This window comes from Schistocerca americana, chromosome 3 (assembly GCF_021461395.2).
Source record: "Schistocerca americana isolate TAMUIC-IGC-003095 chromosome 3, iqSchAmer2.1, whole genome shotgun sequence".
Taxonomy (NCBI): Eukaryota; Metazoa; Arthropoda; class Insecta; order Orthoptera; family Acrididae; genus Schistocerca; species Schistocerca americana.
Genome location: NC_060121.1, coordinates 317,253,664 through 317,272,104, shown reverse-complemented (window position 1 = coordinate 317,272,104; position 18,441 = coordinate 317,253,664). Strand labels below are relative to the sequence as shown.

At 39.4% G+C, this 18,441-nt stretch overlaps 1 protein-coding gene across 1 annotated transcript in view; it reads right to left on the bottom strand.

Moving 5' to 3' along the window:
- LOC124607128 overlaps nucleotides 1-18,441 on the bottom strand; it is a 62,050-nt gene that overhangs the window by 22,002 nt on the left and 21,607 nt on the right. The window contains exon 3 of the mRNA XM_047139335.1: nucleotides 4,194-4,296. Within this exon, the coding sequence (XP_046995291.1) occupies nucleotides 4,194-4,296 (103 nt within the window). The remainder of the gene's footprint in view (nucleotides 1-4,193; nucleotides 4,297-18,441) is intronic.

Below are 18,441 nucleotides of genomic sequence, written 5' to 3'. Positions count from 1 at the left end.
GTTATTTTTACGTTGTTTATTGACAACTGGTGATTCGGAAGGGTGTTAAGTGTTCACACTTTTCAATGTTTGGTGAAGCAATGAATCATTAAAAAATTGTGAGCAGTAAACTGTTTGGCCACGGTCAATGTGTAGATCATTATCGATGAAATTTGTCAAAGCATAAGCACACAGATCACGCCCTCAGAGTGATATCTTTAGGAATTCAAAAAGTTTCGTATCTTTTGCTTAGTGATATCACGCCTGCGTGTTTCAAAACGTTAACTTGAAAGATGTACGTTTATTTGAGGACATCTTTTGTTAGAGTATATTCTATCAATTAGGTACGGCATTTTAACATTTTTATTTGCCATCTTCATCATATTCTACGCGAACCACTGTCTATACGAAGTGATCTGTAGGGTATGTGTTCTATTTTATCCTAACTTTCCCTCTGAAATCAATAGCCTCTGTTTCATGGACACTCTCTGGCTTGCTTTAAATCCACTCTGTTAGTTTGGCTATGGGATAAGATGAATTTTCTGCTGTCCCCGAGCTTAGAACATGAAGTCTGAATTGTTGGAATGCTCAGGACGACAGCGGAGGTGAGGACTGGAGAACAAGGAGAGAATTAGTGGCAGATGACCCTATCCCGCTCTGTCTTGCAGTACGTGACTTGGAGCGCGTAGGTGGAATGAGATTTTCCGTCGAATTCATGAGCGAGTGTTTTCTTTGGTTGCTGGAAGTTTGTGGTAGAAGCTTCGACATCTTGCTAGAAAATCTGTAAGTTAAAACGGGCGAACAAGGGATCTGCAGATCGTGATTTTAAAACGATCAGATTGGACCGTTGTATTGCACCCGGAACCTAAGCCGTTGACTGGCCGGAACGTGCGTCAAAAAAGTGTGTCCTTCTGGGGTGTTGAGGAACGAACGGTCGGTAGTGGAGACGGAAGGAGCTGCGGTTTCGACGCGTTGGAGGTGCTATACCACGAGGCAATAACGGTGAGACGCAGTGCAACTGTTTGCTGGCGTACTGTTACTTAGGTCGCAATTACAGCATGTTAGTAGTCACAATTCTGTGTACCAAATTCTTTCCTAATTGCTGAAATCTTTGCCACATGTGTCTTAAGCTAAATTCTTTACACCGCCCTGTTTCAGGCTGACCAATTTGTTCGTTCTCTCTTTTCAATAACAGTGATTAACGCCAGTTTTTCTCTCGCTCTGCAAGTCGGTTAACGAAATTGTAAGTTTATCAAAAACGCGAATCTCTGTGAATGAGTAAAAGTAACTATCTCTCTTGTTCTTTGCCCTTAGCAACACTTTTCTGTTGCACCATGTTGGATCACGCAAAAGCTTGTAAAATCCTTTCTCTTGTTCCCATAGAGGTACCCCGCATGCCGACCACTTTGCCTGATACGTTACTGTCAGGTCTTCATTTGGTGAGGAACAGTACCATTTAAGAACATTGACTGATACGCAATTCAAATTTCCATCATGTAAAAGTAACCGGTTAATACATCCAAAGGTTTTAATTCCATGTTTTACCATATCATTTTCATATGGATCAGACAATAGATTAGAAAATACATGAAGTACGGCTAAACGGTGCATTTGTCTCCATAAGGCGATACTGTGATGCTTCTGTCCGTTGCATTAGATCAAAGAAATTGTTTTGATTGTTTTAAGGGCAGAAATTCAATTTACACTCATGCTCATAAATTAAGGATAATGCTGGTACATGGTGAAACAACGCTCTGGTGGGCAGTGTGCGGGTTTACATCACCTTGGGGTATGTCTATGCGGTGCATTTGACCTGCGGTCGTCGCACGGAGGCACTGGCAGCAATCCACATATGCAGAGGTGTGTTGGTGCATGTCAATGTAAGGTGCAGCGAGTAAGTGTGCAGAAGTTTTCAGACGTGCTAACGGTAACTGTGTGTTGAAAATGGCTCAAAAACACATATTGATGACGTTATGAGGGGTAGAATACTAGGGCGATTCGAGGCTGGTCAAACACAGCAGGTCGTAGCACGGGCCCTCCGTGTGCCTCTGTGGTGTGCGTACTGTAAGACCTCCGGTACACACACCATCAGATTATTTGACTTGTCGCTCTAACGAAGTAGGCGAGTGTCAGCAATAGGTCTCGTGGTCTTGTCGTGGCGTGTTTATCTTCTGCCGTTAGGTCAGACGATAGAAATGCCACTTGCACGCTTAGAGTAGCAGATTAACGGTGACCAACTCTAAACAGAACTTGATTAATTTTCACACACATTTATTAAAATAATAACAATCATAAACCTGACTTAACTTGATTCTGGATGCTATTTACAATTGACAATCTGAAGTTCCTTTGGTCTTGGTACGTTAATCTTATTCTCACATATCTCTGATACTCGACAAAGTGTCTATACATTTCTCTTCATGGCTATGTACAGGAATATGACAATCTTATTAGGCGCAGACTGAAACTTGACTGCAGACTAATGCAAGCTAACGCAGACTGATGCAGACTGACTAATCGGAGGTCTGTACACTCGAGCGTTCAGGTATCACTGCGCGAGTGTGATCCGCGAGGAGAAAAGGTTCTACGTTAGCAGCAATCTCATTGGCTGCGTTACATGTTAATACGCAGATCGGCGGGAGCAGAATTTGGTCCGTCTCTATGACAGTGCCATCTCGTAGAGCGGAGACGGACGAGCGCTGCGCCTGCGCTGCTCTGGTTAGCGGGACGCGCTCTAGTGGGAAAGTTGTGTACGCGTTGACTACGCGGAACTATGTACACAACAGCCTCAAAGTGTGATCTCAAAATCATGGCAACGATTTCAGCAGACTGAAACTTGTCCAGGTGCTACAGTACGGGACGTCCACGGTGTGCAACACCGCAAGAAGACCGATATCTCACCATCAGTGTCCGCAGACGGCAGACGGCCACGGAGTACTGCAGGTAGCCTTTCTCGGAACATTACCGCAGCCACTGGAACAGTTGTCTCCAGACACACAGTCCACAGACAACTGAACAGACATGGTTTATTCGCCCGGAGACCTTTAAGGTGCATTCCACTGACCCCTGGTCACAGAAAAGCCTGTAAAGCCTGGTGTCAAGAACACAGTACATGGTCATTGGAACAGTGGTCCCAGGTTTTGTTCACGGGCGAGTCCAGGTATAGTCTGAACAGTGATTCTCGCCGGGTTTTCATCTGGCGTGAAGTAGTTACCAGGTACCAACCCCTTAATATCCTTGAAAGAGACCTGTATGGAGGTCGTGGTTTGATGGTGTGGGGTGGGATTATGTCTTTGACAGAGGAACTGTAACAGGTCAGGTGTATCGGGACGTCATTTTGCACCAGCATGTCCCCTTTTTCAGGGGTGCAGTGGGTCCCATTTTTCTCCTGATAGATGATAACGCACGGCCCCACCGAACTGCGATCGTGGAGGAGTAACTTGAAACAGAAGATATTAGGCGAATGGAGTGGCCTGCCTTTTCTCCAGATCTAAACCCCATCGAGCACGTCTGGGATGCTCTCGGTCGACATATCACTGGACGTCTTCAAACCCCAAGGATACTTCAGGAGCTCCGACAGGCAATGGTGCAATAATGGGAGGCTATACCCAAGCAGCTGCTGGACCACCTGATCCAGAGTATACCAACCCGTTGAGCGGCCTGTGTACGTGTGCATGGTGATCATATCCCATATTGATGTTGGGGTACATGCGCAGGAAACAGTGGCGTTTTGTAGCACATGTGGTTCTGGTCGGTTTTCTTAACTTATCACCAATACCGTGGACTTACAGATCTGTGTCGTGTGTGTTCCCTATGTGCCTATGCTATTAGAGCCAGTTTTGTGTAGTGCCACATTGTGTGGCACAACATTCTGCAATTATCCTTAATTTATGAGCATGAGTGTACTTTAATCAACCACATTGTGGCCAATGCACTTACGGTATACGACACCATCATCAGTGGATGTGTTAGAAGAGCAATAGGAACTAGTGATTAAGTGTGTTACTGTCACACTTTTGCCTATTTCCAACCAAAAATACGGATTAAGGTCACTAGTTTATCATCGGGTCACTCCACGCTACCAAACATAAAATCGCAGCCGGCACCTTACACGCTTTTAATTAAGTTTTTTCGCGATATTAAACTGATCCCTGTAAAAGTTACCTGCAGCTGAATACATAAGCAATTAAGTAACCAATCAGGGAAGCACTCACCGAGAGCAGCGGCACTGGGAACAGGCAGTGCAGCTCCGCGGCGCCTCCAGGCAGCGCCCGCCAGCCGCCGTTTCCCATCCGCACGCGTGACTTGGCTGCCCACCTGCACACACACACCACATTTGCCGCCTCAACAGAGATGCAAGGGGACGTTTTCTCCCTGCGTTCTTCGTTCACACGACTGCACCTAATAGCCTTCCGCAGCTTGTGCTACATCACTCCGCAGTCCTTTGTTCTGTTCTCGATTCGGTAGTTGCGATCTGTACCAGTTGTGATGATACAGCTTAAAACAATAAAAAAATCTAGACAGGAGGGATTTAAAGACATTAGCTGCCAGCGGGAATTGATTTGTAGCAATCGGGAAAAAGTTGAAAATTTGTTCCAGGCAGGGATTCGAACCTGGATCTGCTGCTGACTATGCAGATGCGCTGATCAGTATGTCATCTGGACACAGTGGTCGCCACAGCCACAAGGACTGTTCTAGCGGTCCTCCAGTCAGACCCAAATTCTCATCTCATGTACCGCTGTAGTGCCCCTACTCATTAGCCTCATTACACATGGCATCTCACCGATTCCCATAAGAGTTCAAGCTTGTTGTCATCTGCATTTAAGGGATCACTGGCCATCAGCTCCTTGATTATACATGTGACGACTGTTCTTTAGACACTTAAATAATTTAGGCGATGACAGCAAATGATCCCTTCAGTGCAGATGCACACCAAGCTCGAATTCTTAAGGAAATCGGCGAAATGACGCGAGTAATGAAGCTAATGGGCAGGGGCATTACATCAGTAATGTGTGGTAAAAGTTGAAAGTTTGAGTCTGATGGGAGGCGTGCTACAGTAGTTGTGTGGGTGTGGTGAGACCTGTGTCTGGAAGGTGTAGTGGCGCCGGCCGCTGTGGTCGAGCAGTTCTAGGCGCTTCAGTCCGGAACCAAGTGGCTGCTACGGTCGCAGGTTCGAATCCTGCCTCGGACATCGATGTGTTGAAACACGTATGTAACATAGCAGCGATGGTGAGGCACGTTAAAATCTTTGACCAGAGAGCCTATTATCGTGGTTAGTATGCGCTTGACCGCGCGAGTGTTACGAGCAGTCTGTTAGTAGTAGTCGTGCAGTACAGTTGCGAGCAGTTCTCTGTCAGTAGTCGTTGCGACTAGTAGTCGTCATGCAGAGCGGTCGGTCAGTAGTAGCAGCCCAGTGCGGTTGTGTGATGTAGTCTGTCGGCAACACTGGTCAAGATGCTGAATGAGGTATACTGTTACTTAAGATAATCATCGGATAATGTAAAGTTTATTTACTGTAATTAATTTTCAACAAGTGCCCCCAATAATAATTTTGATTTCAAAAGCAATTTTACATAAAAATTTTATTTAATTGAAGTAACTATTTCGTTCCACTTCCCTTAAAGTAAAGTTTCAGTTTTCAGTTAAATTACAAAAAAAAAAAGGAATATTATTATTTGCAATGCAGTTCCTCCAAGCCGTGCGCAAGAATAAGAGCAGAAATTTGACTAGCAGTTACAATGAGGTAAGAATTTAATTTTGATTTTTGCACAGGGCCAAAGACCGATATTTCGGTTTAATTGAATTATCATTATTACTGAGATTGTTTTATCACTGAATTGACTTTCATTTTTTTTTTTTTTTTGAAGAACTTATACTTGGGTCAGATTGCGATTATCAGTTTTATTGTCATTAAATTTAATTGCTAGGGAGGTTACGTTTGGGTCTCATTCATTTATTATTTCTGTCTTTAAAATTTCAGTGGAGAGGTTACACTTAGCGCTATGTCCATTAGCACTCTTAAATAATATTCTGTCTTTTAAAATTTTTGTGGGGAGGTTACACTTGGCGACACCCAGTCCAGGATCGTATTTCGTTGAGAATCTTTTGAACAACAGTCAGATATCTGCTCTTATTTGCTTAAACATAATTAGGATTTGGCGCAACGCTTTTATTAACTTGTGACTTTCTTTCTACAGGTCAACGGCAATTCGTTGCTCTGTTGTATTTGTGTTGCTTTTGCATTGTGCTTATTTGTTTTGTGATTAATTGTGACTATTGCAAAAATGCCGCGAAAGACTGTGAATAGTGTATCGCGAAGTATTGTGAATGAAATTACCGACTTAAACAACGTGACCGATAGTAATTGTGATACGCAGCGTAATGATGACAATCCTGCGTTCACTAACCATCAGTGCATTCCAACCATTAATGATGACTTTTATCTTAGTGATGAACAAACGAACTCAATTGTCTCCTCTGTTAATTTGACGACAATTGATGACGCGGGACGCTCTATTGTAATGAGCGCTGTCGAGCTTAACACACCCGATTTAGAAAATTCACGTGACGAACAGACAAATATTTTTAATGAAAATGAACAGGATACCCAAAGTAGGACGGATTTATATAATTCCGAAATAGTGTCAGACACTGTACATCCGACTGACAAACCTTTTTGTAAATTACAGAATGACCAAATGGTCACACAGAACGTGATAATGGCAGATACACCGTCAAACAGTACAGAGAATAGAGCAGGTAATGCTACTGAGGCTCAAATTATAGCATTTTTGCAACAAATGTTTAAACAACTTAATGAAAAACTTGATGAACGGAACAAACAATTTCGCGAAATAATTAATGAAAGTTTCAAACTGACGAAAGAAAAACAAGACAACCTTAACGAACGGAACAGACAAGTTAGTGAACAGAATACAGCTGTTACCGTGCAATGCCAGGACATTAAAGAACAATTACGTGTGAATACTAAGACTTGTGCTAATAACAGTAATGAAAAGGTTGGCACTGTTGCACAAGAATTAAATAGTACACGTGTAAGCACAACAGAATTACATAAAGACGAAGTTAATGCAGTCACTGAACAATGTTCAGCAAACGCAACACAGATACACGAAATTAATGCAGTCACTGAACAATGCCCTAAAAACGCAGTACAGATTCGCGACGAAGTTAATTTAGAGTCAGTGGAAGTTTCACACACTGTGAATACGGAAATTGTTAATAAAAGTGAACGACACAACAACCAAATTGACGAAAGTATTAAAGTAACAGAGTTTAAAACTATTTCAGTCACCAATACGTCACAGAATCCGCCACATTGCGAACATTTGTCTGACTCACGCAGCGTGTATAATGTGAACAATTTACAGAGACTACGCGAATTAAAATCCGAAAAGCTACGCGAATTAAAATCTGAAAAGCTACGCGACTTGAAGTACGAAATGACACAGACGAACAGATTCACATACAAACCCGATCGTGTTTACAAATTCAATGACGAGAACGTAGATTACGAGCAATTTTTATCCGCAAGAAAATGTAAAGAATTTAATAATGACAGCGTACAGGTACACGCTTTGCACTGTATACGACAATTTATCTTTGTACTTTCACCGCTATTACCTGTAATGCAGAAACTAGCTTTGAACCAGAGGCGACAATTTGCTATTGTATTTTCATCAGCATTACGTATTATGCAGAAACTGGAATTAGCAAGAATACAGCGATTTACTTTTGGAATTTTACCGCTATTGCTTGCAACGCAAAAGCTAAAACTTATTTGCAGTGCGTAAATGACCTCAGGGGATTCATTACGCTTTAATGAATATGTGCCGTAGCGAGCATAGGGCCCCGAGCTGTAGTAGTGCTGTTTCATCTTTAGTTTTCTGCACTGCTGCCTTCTCTTCTACTATCCTTTATATCTATCAAAACTGCTCTTTAACTATTGCTCTACCTAGTATTAAGAAACGAGTAATGAAAACCGGATATGACAAATATTTTACCGAATGTGACAATTTTCAGTAGGCACTCCCGTAATGACAACTACCGCCGTAATTTTAATTACAGATAAAATCGTGATCATCAGTATGTGTAAAATTATTAGTAACAGGAACCACATTTTAGTAACAATAGATGTTTTTCACTACAATAGCATGAAAGTCAGCCGCTTAGCATACGTAACCAACAATGCAGTCTACAAGGTCAACCAAACTTTAATGTTTCGCCGCGTACACGTATAGTCCCAGCTCCAACAAATAGTAACGCATGGCAGCAAAGAAATAACTACGTGCAGACAACGCACCATTTCAACTCGTATCGCAATGAGCCGTATAGAAATTACTATCAGGACAGACGTAAAAAGAATGATGAGCACAATTTTCAGCGTACATTTAATAGCAATCGATCTTATGAGCAGCAACAACATCAGCAACAACATATTATGATGAGTGAAACAGACAATAGGTAACATCTATAGCGTGACACGTCAGTAAGAAATAACAGAGCAGTTCAAATAGTGGATATGCCACAGCATCCTCCCGTAAATAATAGCACGTACGACAGAATTTGACCAGACACAGTACAGATTGCATATTCCAGTAACGTAAGCACTACTTTAGACACGCAGAATGTTATTCACGAAAATGTAATTACTTTTGACGACATACGAGACACTCTTTTACAGGAAAGATCATTTATTCAGAAAACTATTTCACATCCTGTTATCGAAATTAAAATTGGTTCATCGAAATTCTCAGCAGTAATCGATTCCGGATCACCTATATCAGTAATAAATGAGGAGACTTTCAACGAGTGCAACAAAGAGAATACGTATCCGACATTACCATTAGGCAAAACAAAAGTGAAAGGAGCAGTACCGAGTAAAGGGGCAGACGTTAATTTGCAGACGCATTTATCATTTTGTATTGCAGGTCATACTTTTCACTCTAATTTTTGGATTGTTCCTTTATTGACAACAGACGTAATTTTAGGTACTAATTTCCTCGTACAACACGATGCAGTGGTTGATTTTCAAAATTCTTATTTAATGTTAAAGGATGAAAATATACAATTTGCTATAGAATTTCAGTACTCACTATCTGCGGAAGAACAAACAATTAACCGCACAGAGGTCATTTCCGCAACACGCAACATAGACGGTAATTCTGCATTGTTCACGGATACATACGTACATAACTATAATATTCCAGACGAAACTGACTACGACGTAATGCAGATGATTTCCGATAAGGTTAAACAAAGCAGTGCAAATACAGACGACGAACGAACTCAGTTACACAAAATTCGTTTACAGCAAGCTCCAGTTTTCGACAACATTCCTGGTACTATGTCCGGTTTTATGTATGAATTTCAAGTCAAACAGCACGATACATTTAAAGCTAAGCATTATCCTATTCCGTATATTCATAGAGAACAAGTTAAAAAAGAATTGCAGGATATGCTCGATCAAGGAATTATAGAACCGGCAGTTAGTCCGTACATAAACCCGCTGCATATTGTTAAGAAAAAAGATGGCTCACTTCGCCTTGTACTTGATTCACGTCACATTAATGACATTATTATTAATGAAACAGATCGACCACAGACATTAGAGGAACTTCTACAGAAATTTCATGGTACTGCTATTTATTCTACACTAGATTTGAAATCGGGATTTTGGCAAATTCAACTTCATCCGAATTGTAGAAAATATACAGCTTTTCTTTGTTTTGGCGACTGTTATCAGTTTTGCAAATTACCGTTCGGCTTAACTATTTCTTCAGCAGCCTTTATTCGCGGTTTGAACACAATACTTCCGACAGAACTTAAGGACAGAATTACGACGTATGTAGACGACATTCTTATCGCAGAAGCTAACTGGTCTGAACACAATCTGATTCTTGAACAACTGTTGCAAACTTTTCATGCACAAGGACTTACAGTTAACCTTAGTAAATCGCATTTTGGCAAAACTTCTATAAAATTTCTTGGACACGTAATTTCAGCAGAAGGTATTGCATCTGATCCGGAAAAACTTCAGGCTCTACGTGACATTAGTGTTCCTACGACGAAGAAACAACTACGCAGTTTTTTGGGCTTAATTAACTTTTTTCGTAAATTTATTCATCACTCTGCTTTAGACACACCCAGATTATGCCAATTAACAGGTAAAAACAGTATTTGGTCTTGGGATAAGCAAGCACATTCTGAATTCATGAACCTGAAAAATGCTTTGTTGAATGCTCCACTTTTATCGCACCCAGATCTTACCAGAAATTTTTCCATTGCCACTGACAGTTCCAACACCGCTTTAGGCGTACACATTTTCCAGGAAATTGAAGAAGATGGTTCTACAGTAATTAAAAACATCGCATTTGCAAGTCGCATTTTGTCACCTGCAGAACGAAATTATTCTGTTACAGAACTTGAAACATTATGTGTTGTATGGGCTTTCACGAGATTTAGGCACTTTCTTTACGGCAGACATACCACCGTTTACACAGACCACAGAGCGATACAATTTTTGCTTTCAGCTAAATTTACTCACGACAGATTAAGTAGATGGAAACTTTATTTACAGGAATTTAATTTTACAATAGTTCACATTCCCGGCACACAAAATGTTATAGCAGACGCACTATCGCGTTCTCTCGGCAACAATCAGCAAGACGTAGCAACCAACTTCTGCAAAACAAATTTCAGTGTCATGTACATTCAGCAAGTTGCATTTGAAAACTTTATTTCATCGTCATTACAGGACATAGCACAAGAACAAAATAAAGACAATGTGTGGAAAGAAATTAAACACCTTTGGCAAGATAGGAAAAATGTTACGATTAGAAACCATTACACTGTACGCAATGACATTCTGTTTCGCCGCTCTCATCCTGACAGCAACAATTGGTTATTATGCATTCCTGACGAACTGGTCAACAAATTAATCTGGTACACTCATTTAAGTTACGCACATTACGGAGCACGAAAATGTTTTCTTATACTGAGACAGAACTGTTATTTTACCAACATGGAGAAACGTATACGACGAGTTTTAGCGTCTTGTAAAATTTGCCAGAAAGCTAAATCAGACACCACTTCACATATTCCTCCATTATATCCCATTATACCTGTTAAATTAAGACATATGGCCGCTGTAGACATTTTTGGTCCGATTCCGAGAACTAACAGAGGTTTTTGCTACATCTTTGTCGCTGTTGAGCTCACTTCAAAATTTGTTACTTTCACTCCGTTACGTAAAGCTACTGCTAAAACTGTTTCGAAAGCATTTGTAAAACATTTTCTATTCCATGTAGGGCATGTGATGAAAGTAATTTCTGACAATGGATCTCAATTTCGTAGTAGCGTATGGACACGCATGTTGCGAGCCAGAAACATTTCTCCGATTTATATATCCAAGTACCATGCTTCTTCGAACCCCTGTGAAAGATTAATGAAAGAAATTGGTAAACTGTGTAGAATATACTGCCACAAAAGACATATTGATTGGGATACACACATACTCTCATTCCAAGATGTAATTAATTCCATTCCAAATGAATCCACTATGCTATCTCCGTCTGTTATATTGAAAAACGTTGAACCACCAAACGAAATTAAAGAATTAGTAAACTTCCCTAAATGTCGTCTACTAAGACACCACGAAATAATTGACATTGCGCTGAACAACATCAAACGTGCCGCAGACCGCCGGAGAAGACAGCAAAAACAGGTTTGTACACGCCGCGACTTTCACGTTGGACAGAAGATATTAGTACGTACACACTATTTATCCAGCAAATTAAAAGGTAAGTGCAGTAAATTTGAACTTCTATACGCAGGTCCATATCGGATTCGCAGCATCCCTCACCCCAATGTTGTACACGTCGAAACTTTGAGAACTAGAAAATCGAAAGGCAATCACCATATCTCAAACATTAAACCGTTTATTGAGTGAAGACACTTTATGATTCAACACACTATGATGCCATTTACTTATGCAATTATATTCACATGACTAATTACTGATGATTATCGTATTTTTTCTTGGCAAGTGCCCGGCAAGGTAAGGTTAGCAGGTCGCTTTTCTTGTCGTTACACATCAGACCGTGCACATTTTCCATTTTTTTTTGTGTGTGTATGATTGTTTTCAAGTTTTGTTTGTATGCACTGTGAAATAGTTAAGATATAACACACACCAGTCGACTTTGACATTTTTTGCCTTATGACATCTCAACATCGTGACTGTTTTACATTTTTTGCTGCTGCATTGTGATATTCTCTGTACATTTTGCATCTGAATACTGTCAATGTCTGTGACATATTACGTTTTCTGTCATGTTATGCTGTATGCTTAATTATGTTTCCATAAACCAGTCATTATTTAGTGGGTATATGATTTAAATGCAAGACATTAATCTTTGTTCATCAATTTCAGAAAGAAATGATGCGTGTAAGAAATAAATCCAACAGAAATGGGAATTTCACCTACGGAATAAACGAAAGAAGATGCAATAACTTTATGAGGAAGAGTAAATGGATCAGGATTAACAAGCATTAACAAGAATATACTATACTCATCGTAGAATAGCAGTCTTAACTAATTTTTTCTTTCAGAATACAAGGTGATTGATGCAGGCTGTCAGACAGAACTACACATCTTAGTTTTAGTGATGAAATATGCTAGAGATAAGGAATAGTTGTATAATGAGTAATGAAGTGATTTTTTGCAGATGATAATAAATGCTGACGAATAATGATGAAGGATATGGTATTATGAATAACGAAGTTTTTCTTTACAGGTGATGAATAATGAAGTTTTTCTTTACAGATGAGGATAATGTTGAAGTTATGTATTTATGCTATGTAGTTATTTAAGTATTTGTTGCAGTTTGCTTTGACAGCAGGTGTTATATTGCATAGTAGGATGACGGAAAGTTTTGGAAAGGACAGCTATGGAACACATTTTTATACACATTTCACTACCTGTTAATTCGAATTTCACTACTTTCCAGCATAGTATGCGTTTCTTCTTTCAGGTCAATAATCCATTTTGTATTTTTTCCAGGAGAAGCTTTTCATGATACTTACTAAACCTGTTACTTATTATATCTGTTCTAGTACTTGCATTTTTATTTTTTTTACCCATTTGTGTTTATCATTTATAAATGTGATCACATATACTGCCTTGTTACATAACCTTGCTACAGCTGACTCATGACGAATGACGTTACCTATCCTCATTTGCAGCAATAGGTCAAAAGCAAATAGTGTTATGCCTCAGCAATTAATTATCGATCCCAACGCAATGCATTGCTAACAAAAAAAAAAAAATGTATTACCAGTCCCAAGTAGTGATACCAGTTTGAGAAAGTTCTGAGTAATACTGATTAGCTCTGAATAGTATGTCACTTCGGTAATGACTTCTTAATGATACAAAAAAAATATATAAAATAATGCTTTGTAACTGGCCAAGGACTGCCACTGTTTATTGTAATGAGACTACTTATAATGCCCATGATTATTAATGCTATGACTCTAATTAACTGATTTTTAATAATGACTTCGTAATGATATGAATAATACTGAATGAGGAACAATGTTTTATTCTATTCAATACTTGCTGGCCACTGAGTGCCAATAATTAGTGTCACTCAATGAATTGTTATTAATTATGCCATTAATTAGGTCTTGTTTTCAATGCCATGCTTTATAATTGGAAAAGAATGCGACTGTTTAATAATGCTTTGTAATTAGGAGAAGGCTAATGATTCTTAATTATGCTTTGTAACTGGAAAAGAATGCGACTGTTTAATAACACTTTGTAATTAGGAGAAGGTTAATGATTCTTACTATATTAGAATGACAAATGATTAATTAACTGTAATTAGGAGAAGGCTAATGATTCTTACTATATTGGAATGACAAATGATTACTGAACTGTAATTAGAAGAAGGCTAATGATTCTTAATTATGCTTTGTAACTGGAAAAGAATGCGACTGTTTAATAATGCTTTGTAATTAGAAGGCTAATGATTCTTACTATATTGAAATGACAAATGATTAATTAACTATGCTTTATAATTGGAAATGAATGTGATTGTTTAATAATGCTTTGTAATTAGGATAAAGCTAATGATTATTACTATTGGAATGACAAATGATTAATTAATTATGCTATGCTTTATAATTGGGAAAGAATGTGATTGTTTAATAATGATTTGTAATTAGGAGAAGGCTAATGATTCTTAATATATTGGAATGACAAATGATTAATTAACTATGCTATGCTTTGTAACTGGAAAAGAATGCGATTATTTCATAATGCTTTGTAACTAGGAAAAGAAGGCTACTGATTCTATGTAAAACAATTAATGAACATTTTTCTGTAATACTACATACTTGGTACAGAAATGTTCAATAACTGGGCTATGAATGCCGCAAACTACTAATGCAGACTGTAATTGTCAATATTATGTGACTTAATGTCCTTCACCTCATGAGCTAACTACCCTGAATAACTGCAATGTCCATTTGTCCTGTTTATCCTCGTGATCATGGAGCACTATATTTGGTTTTGCACTAATTCTACGTTGGTGTGCCTTGTAAGAGCGTGGTGTTGACACGACATGCTGTCCACCACTGTGAGCGATGAAGACGTTATTATGGTCCCACTGTTTGGTGTACCTAATGTACTGCCAAAATGAAAACATGGAATATTACTACGACAATTCAGTGTCTTGGCTACGCTGATAAATTCTGATGGAAAAAGAACTTCAAGTTGTGTCACTTGGTGTTGTACTTCTGTGGAAAGATATGGACTTTCAGAACAGCTGTGTGCAATCTAAAGTGCTACAACCATGATACAATCCTTCCCTTTCCTATCCTAATTCTTGTCACATAGTGAAAATCATTTTTGCTAACATCATTTATGTTCATGGCTATACATTTTTTTCGATTCGCTGAACTCCAGTGCGAGTACATTTATGTCACTTGTCGATATGATTTTTTTTTGCTATTATGTTTATTTATTGCGAAAATGCCTAAGACATTTTTTCGATTTGTTCTGACGTACAGTATATGTACACTCTTGTCTTTTATATTGTATATACATTTTTTTATTTTGATGATATGTTCTGAACTACAGTGCATGTGCACTTATGTTAGGTGTTAATATGTTTTCTACTGAACTTCAGTGCCTGTGCACTTTTCTCATTTTTCAATATGATTTGTACTCATTCTGTATGTTCAATACTTCAGTGTATGATTTTTTTGCCATTCTGTTTATGCTAAAGAATTTTTTCAGTGCCTGTGCACTTCGTTTTCTGTCAAATAATTTGTATATACAGTTTTCTGATTTACTACTATGTTTTGTACTCACATTTTGTCTTTGTCTGATATATTTTGTACTCGGTGCGTGTGCACAACATTTAATTTATGTACTAAATTTGAATATTCTGTAAATTGTAAAAATTTCTTGTGATGGCAAGTCCAAATGACTCACCATCGCTGCCAAATTTTTGCCCCCCCAGTGGAGGGTTATGAAACACGTATGTAACATAGCAGCGATGGTGAGGCACGTTAAAATCTTTGACCAGAGAGCCTATTATCGTGGTTAGTATGCGCTTGACCGCGCGAGTGTTACGAGCAGTCTGTTAGTAGTAGTCGTGCAGTACAGTTGCGAGCAGTTCTCTGTCAGTAGTCGTTGCGACTAGTAGTCGTCATGCAGAGCGGTCGGTCAGTAGTAGCAGCCCAGTGCGGTTGTGTGATGTAGTCTGTCGGCAACACTGGTCAAGATGCTGAATGAGGTATACTGTTACTTAAGATAATCATCGGATAATGTAAAGCTTATTTACTGTAATTAATTTTCAACAAGTGCCCCCAATAATAATTTTGATTTCAAAAGCAATTTTACATAAAAATTTTATTTAATTGAAGTAACTATTTCGTTCCATTTCCCTTAAAGTAAAGTTTCAGTTTTCAGTTAAATTACAAAAAAAAAAAGGAATATTATTATTTGCAATGCAGTTCCTCCAAGCCGTGCGCAAGAATAAGAGCAGAAATTTGACTAGCAGTTACAATGAGGTAAGAATTTAATTTTGATTTTTGCACAGGGCCAAAGACCGATATTTCGGTTTAATTGAATTATCATTATTACTGAGATTGTTTTATCACTGAATTGACTTTCATTTTTTTTTTTTTTTGAAGAACTTATACTTGGGTCAGATTGCGATTATCAGTTTTATTGTCATTAAATTTAATTGCTAGGGAGGTTACGTTTGGGTCTCATTCATTTATTATTTCTGTCTTTAAAATTTCAGTGGAGAAGTTACACTTAGCGCTATGTCCATTAGCACTCTTAAATAATTATCTGTCTTTTAAAATTTTTGTGGGGAGGTTACAGTGTGTTATGTCCTTAGGTTAGTTAGGTTTAAGTAGTTCTAAGTCTAGGGGACTGATGACCTCAGATGTTAAGTCCCATAGTGCTTAGAGTCATTTGAACCATTTTTTTCCGGCACGGTAGCTCAGCGTGTTCGGTCACAGGGTTGGCTGCCCTCTGTAATAAAAAACTGAGTCAACAGCTCAACACTGAACTTGAATGGGTGTCGTGGGACATCCGCACCGAACAAATGCAACGAACAACATTGAACAAAATGAGAACAAAAATAAAAAAAAAGAACGTGGTCAGCACATCTGCCTTCTAAGCATGAGACCCGGGTTCGAATCCCAGTCGGGCACAGATTTTCAACTTACCTCATTGATCTAAATAATTGCCCACTGGCAGCTAATGTCTTTAATTCCTTTGCGTCTCGATTCATAGTGGCTGTAGGACGAAATTGGTGACTATTCTTTCGGACATGTCCAAAAGAAAAGACACGACATATATAAAAAGTGCAACTCCTCAGTGAATTTAACTAGTGCCTGTTTGTATAGGCATGAGAGTACAAAGGACAGATAGACATACCTGATATGTGGTGTTAAACCGCTATACTCATAGCAAGCACTCTCTAATATGGTAAAGGAAAACCATATAATAGACACTACATGAACTAGAGCTAACATGATCATGAACAGGGTTTTTGCACTAGAACTGTATTAAATAGAGAAATCAAGAGTAGAACGGACATCAGAAACCCTTTATAATAGAACACAGTGTAACGGTCACTTGAAATCTTTGTAATTAGTAACATGCTGTCTGTATGTAATGAAAGATGAAGATGTACAGAATGTTTCAAAATCTTTGTGACAAGCGTCTATGGAGGTAGATCACGTCATGGCGTACAACTTTTGTTAGAGACTTCCCAGCTGCCTAGCGGCACTGCAGTGTAGACATCGTTTACAAAAATTACTAGACTTATTCGGAAAGTAAGGTCCGATCGATCGCGAAATGGAAACCACGGTGAAAATCCGATGAAGCTGTGTACAGACGTATTGGACGTGTCTCTAGTATGCCCGTTAATCGCATCACGTCGCTCTTTTCAGTTCTGAGAGCACAGAGAGGACGTAAATATGGCTAGAACAACAGTATGAAGTATGAAGCGCTGTGAGAGGTTTCGCCTGATTTCATGCAGCCTGCGTAGCGTAACTGACAAGCAGTTCCTCCTTTTGACAATTCCTGACAGCACTGTGCAGGGGCAGTGCGGATACTGCTGCAGCGTTTTCGATGGGAAGTGTTTGATCACCACTGTATAGCCCGGACTTGTCTTCCTCTGATTGTCATCTCTGCTCAGATGACTCGCTGGCTACGAAGACAACACTCTTGCGCAGACAAGTTACAAGGTCAGCATAGAGAAGTGGCGGGAAGCACTCTCCAATACCATCCTCATAGAAGGCAGCTTCTATGAGGATGGTATTGGAGAGCTGGCACAGTGCTCCGACAAATGTCTCAGTCGGATCGGTTACTATCTAGAGAAGTAGCTGGAACGTGTAACAGACGGTTGCAAATAAAACTTGATTTTCATTGTCGTTTCCGTTTCGCGACCGATCGGACCTTACTTTCCGAACAACCTTCGCAACTGTGCCCCTGAGAAGCGGAAGGTGCAGGTACTCTGCAGCGTTCGTATGCAGTGTGTGTTGCCTATCATCCAGTCACCCCCTCCGCGTGAAAGACTGTAGGCGTCTCTAAACTCAAATTATTGATTCGCTTATAAAATATCTTTCTCCTCTTAAAGACACTCATTCTTACAGTTCTGTTGTTGGAAATCACTCTAGCAGTTTACTGGGGCAAGGAGTATGCAGCAAACTTGGTTGGTAGTCCCTGCTAGTGCCATCAACCGTCGTCGTCCCGGGGCCTACGAATACTAAAAGGATCGTTAACGTCACTGCGAAGCGACAGCGAACACTTAGTCTCTGACAGAAGTTGTTCCCTATGCCGTGATCTGTCACCCTAGACCTTTGTCGCAAAGACTTTGAAACGCCGAGTATAGATCGCTCGAAGCGGGGAATGCC